The sequence below is a fragment of the Solanum pennellii genome, chromosome 8 (genome assembly GCF_001406875.1).
Source record: "Solanum pennellii chromosome 8, SPENNV200".
NCBI classification, from domain to species: Eukaryota; Viridiplantae; Streptophyta; class Magnoliopsida; order Solanales; family Solanaceae; genus Solanum; species Solanum pennellii.
The window spans coordinates 68,150,050-68,154,621 of record NC_028644.1 but is presented as its reverse complement, the minus strand read 5'-3'; the positions used below and the strand labels follow the sequence as shown (position 1 = coordinate 68,154,621).

General features: G+C 31.6%; 1 protein-coding gene across 1 annotated transcript; it reads right to left on the bottom strand.

Annotated features, from left to right (window-relative positions):
• Positions 1-1,183: 1,183 nt before the first annotated feature.
• LOC107027879 (sugar transport protein 1-like) lies at positions 1,184-3,885 on the bottom strand. Its single transcript, XM_015228926.1, has 4 exons — positions 3,753-3,885; positions 3,162-3,487; positions 2,205-2,837; positions 1,184-1,678 (listed from the first exon to the last, which is right to left on the bottom strand). Exons 1-4 carry the CDS (start codon positions 3,883-3,885, stop codon positions 1,184-1,186), a joined length of 1,587 nt encoding a protein of 528 aa, XP_015084412.1.
• Between the last annotated feature and the right edge of the window lie 687 nt (positions 3,886-4,572).

The window sequence follows — 4,572 nt, the reverse complement described above, 5'->3', positions numbered from 1 at the left end:
TCCACCTCCTCAACTCGAAAAACCACAAAAACACTTTAAAATTTTTGAACTATGGGAACCAAGAATTCTCAAAATTTTATGAGTATTGTTTTGTTTTCCCCTCCAAATCCTCTCTAAAAATAGTGAATGAAGTGGCCTTATATAGAAACCCAAAAATCCTCAAAAAGGATGAAACACCGATGTGGGACTATTGCAAAATTGAAAATTGTTTGAGAGACAATGTGGGAAAGCAGTTTTTTTTTCTTTTTTTTTTTTGTATTTGACTCAAAATGTATGAATTTTAAAATCATCGGACCAAAATTTGCTATTAAATAAATAAAGCTTCAAAATCACGAATTTTTAAAATGTTAGGCTAAAATTGGGTGTCAACAATATTATTTACTCCTCAAGAAATGTGATACTTATGTGAAATAAAAAATTAAAGTCCAATATTTGAATAGGTGAATACATTCTCCTTGACATAAAATTTTATACTTGACAGTTGCCAATTTTAGAAAATTTATAGGTAGTACGATTTTAGGAACTAAAACAGTAACTTTAGATAGTTGTTAAAAATTCAATGCGAAAAGTTTTTTTTTATAAAAAAAAAAAAAGGAAAAAGGAAAGAACGACAAAGAAGGAATTACTTCGAGTTTAAACTTTATACATTACTGATATAAAATTTATCATATATAATTAGGTTTTAAAAAATTATACTTGTGAAGAAAATGTTTATAGTGATTAGTGATAGTACATAATACAGTATTTAATAAGAAACTCAAATCCTACTCAAAAATATATATGGGTAGGTGTAAATAGTAGGGAGGTAAAAAAACGAATTGAAAAAAAAGTCTCTGATTTATCGGTAGCGGGTTTGCTCTTGAACAAGACAAAATTTGTTAGCTCATGATCATGTAATAACGATTAATAATCGAAAAATCAATATCTTAAATTAATTTAAATCAATATAAACTTTAAATTCGAATAAACCATTACACGACCCGAGAGGATCTTAGTCTAAATTTATTTCCTTTAACTGATTCCGAATATAACAAAAGGACAATTATAATGGCAAATAATTAAAAAACAAACACACGTAAAATTCACATTTGGACTCAACATTTTACGCAGACATAAAACTAGAAACAAAAAAGATATATAAAAAAAAAACTAAATAACCTAACGAATCTACTTATACCATGCTTTAAATTTGTTTTTCCACCACGTCCACTTGTGATTGCGAATTATTTTCTGTTGATTTTTTCGTATCGTCGTCTTTTTCAATGGTAACATATTTTTTCCAATACCAATGTTTACTCCAAATTTCACCCATATCATCAATTGGAATCCCTTTCGTTTCTGGGAGGAAGAAGTAGATGAATAATGTCATGATCGCGACGAAAAACGCGAAAAATAAGAAGAGTCCAAACTTGAAGGAGCACAGCATTGCTGTGAAGATCTCGGCAATGAAGAAGGTGAAAATCATGTTGAATGACACGTTTACGGCTTGACCAGCTGGTCGGACCTCGAGGGGGAAAATTTCACTAGGGACTAACCACCCTAGTGGACCCCACGACCAGGCGAAACCCGCCACGTATATGCAGATGAATGTCACAACAAATACTGCGTACCATATTGGTAATTTTCCTGGATCGCCACTTGTTCCAAACTTTAGTGCAATCGAAATCGATATAACAATCTATAAAAAAAAAAAAGGGAATTAGTACTAACAATATTTCAATATAGTGAATTTCGAGTTCTTTATGATATGCAATTAAATTATGTTCTTGCCAAAAAAAGGGACAAAAAGGGGTTATCGGAAAAATATATTTTCCCAACACGAAGTTAAATGAAGAATCAACTAGTAATCACTAGTGTGAAAAAATACGTTATTCGCGTTTATATATGAAACTGAATCACATTCTTGCTCAAAAGGAAAAAAAAGGGGGTTTTCGTAAATGAAAATTATTTTCTCAACACGAAGTTAATTGAAGGTTCAAACAAATCAACCAAGAATGACTAAGGTTAAAAATTAAGTTTTATGAATTTGCTACAATACACGACTAAATCACATTCTTCTATAAATATGATAAAAGGGGTTAAATGAATGAAAACTATTTTTTCAACACGAAATTTTATTGAAAGTCAACACTAGTCGACCAAGAATGACTAATTTTTAAAATTAAATTCGTCAAACTCATTACAGTAAAACAAAAGAAAAGTACCTGACAGACAAACATTTGTATGCCACCTTCAAGAAACAAAGCTCTCCTTCCAACTCTATCAACAGTAAGAAGTGAAACAAAAGTAGCAATAAAGTTGACAAGACCAGTAATAACAGCAGACATAAGTGAAGCAGTGTCTCCAAAACCAATAGTCTTAAACAGAACAGGCGCGTAAAACATAATAACGTTCATCCCAGTTAACTGTTGAAATGTTGGAATCAGCATAGAGAATATCAATTGTGGCCTATATTGTTTATTTTTCAACAAATTCCTCCAAGGACTTTTCACTTGTTTTGATCTTTCACTTGCTTCAACCAAATCATTAAACTCAGCATCAACATTGTCAATTCCCCTAATTTTCATCAACCTTGATTTAGCTTCGTCCCCTTTACCACGTTCAATTAAAGAATTTGGTGTATCGGGGAGGATAAACGAACCAATAATGAATATCAATGCGGGTACAACTGCACCCCCTAGACTCAAACGCCAACCCCATCCACCTTCTATTTTCGCGAAAAAATAGTTCAGAAGATTTGCTGCAAAGATTCCAACTGTGATTGAAAGTTGAAAGACTGTGTTCAATGCTCCACGATACCTATAGGGTGCCATTTCCGATAGGTACACTGGCACAGACTACAATGTGAATTTGTTTAAACTGTCAGCATATATAACAAACAATTAACTAAAGTGACTTGATATACTCCTTGTTCTATATTTGAGCCATTCTGTAAAGGTAATGATATATCTGAGCCATTTGCATTTGGGCCCTTCGCAAAGTTAGGGTTTAACAAATCATTTTTCAATGATAAAATGGAAACTAAGAAAATCTAAATAAACAACTTAAACTAAAGATAGACGACATAGTATATGTATAATCCATGTATAACATGCGTATAATTGTGTATAATATGTATATAGTAATGTATAGTCTATGTATATCGGCTAGAAAAAGTATACCTGATTAGCGAAACCGATACCACAACCAAGAAGGATTCTACCAATAATGAGCATAGCAACATTTTTGGAAAATCCATTGACAATAGCACCAATTAGGAAAAGAACTCCACCAGAAAGCATAGACATTTTTCTTCCCATAACTTTAGTTACTATTGAAGCAGCCCATGAAGCAAAAAGTGCAGCCAAATATAGAGATGATGTAAACATTGTTAATTTTGGGCTGTTGAATTTGCAATATTGATTTGTTGATACTGTGAGTAGTACTTCTTTTGCATATACATCAGGAAAAAACTCCTCCAAAAATGAAGGCATTGATGTCACTCCCCCTAGTCAAAATAAAAAATTCGTATAAAAATATTTATACAATCAGATCAGTAACTAGTTACCTAACAACTCAGGGGCAAGATATACCCTACCCCGACATACATTGGGCGGATATATCTTGCACCAAATGATGTCACAACATGACATGTGTATAAGAAGAATAAGTAAATAGTAATAGTGTTCTCGAAAAATCCTGTGTGCACCACTGTAACACTATTATACGAAATTGAAATGAACAAAAAAAACATAAAAGCAAATTATATTAACCTGAAATTCCAATGTCATAACCAAAGATTAAACCACCCATAGCAGCAACAATACAAGTAACTAAGACTTTAGATGTGAGATTTCCAGGATATGCCTTGCCATTTGTTGGCCCTATTCCACCACCTCCTGCCATTTTTTTCTTTTTCTATTTTTTTGTGTTATACTTTTGAAGTATGAATGAAACAAAAATTAAAATTTATAGACTCAAATTTTTGCCCTTAATACTCTTCTATTGTTATGCTTATTATAAGGAGTTTGTTTCTTTTCAAAGACTTCCATTATACAGATTTCATCTCATGTTTTAGGATAGCTTAATTTTCGAGTTTTTTGTTTTTACTTTATTTTGATTTAAATAGTGAAATTTTTCTTTTTCAAAAAAAAGAGTTATTCTTCCTGCAGAATTCTATCACGTACTAGAATAAGTGAAAAATAATTTTAAAAAAATACTTAGAATATCTATTTGAACGTTGCACAAGTTTTATTCAATCCAAATATATTTATCTATTAGCAATTATATTTTGGAAACTTACCTAAATCTCACTCGTTTAAGAGTTGAGTACTTAGATACATTATATTTAACAATATTATTTATTTTATCAGAGTTAAGTGCCTCTTGATATGTATCTTGGATTTACGGCGTCAAAATTAGATATAATTTGTATTGAATTATACATAGCAAATCTCACTCGCATATATCTGGGATTACTCCAAATACATACAAACAAATACATGTACCTAATGCGATTTTCATGTATTTGACATACATACGAATTTCGTTTGCACCCCTTCCTAATCTCGCTCCTCCCCCCTCCCCTCCCCC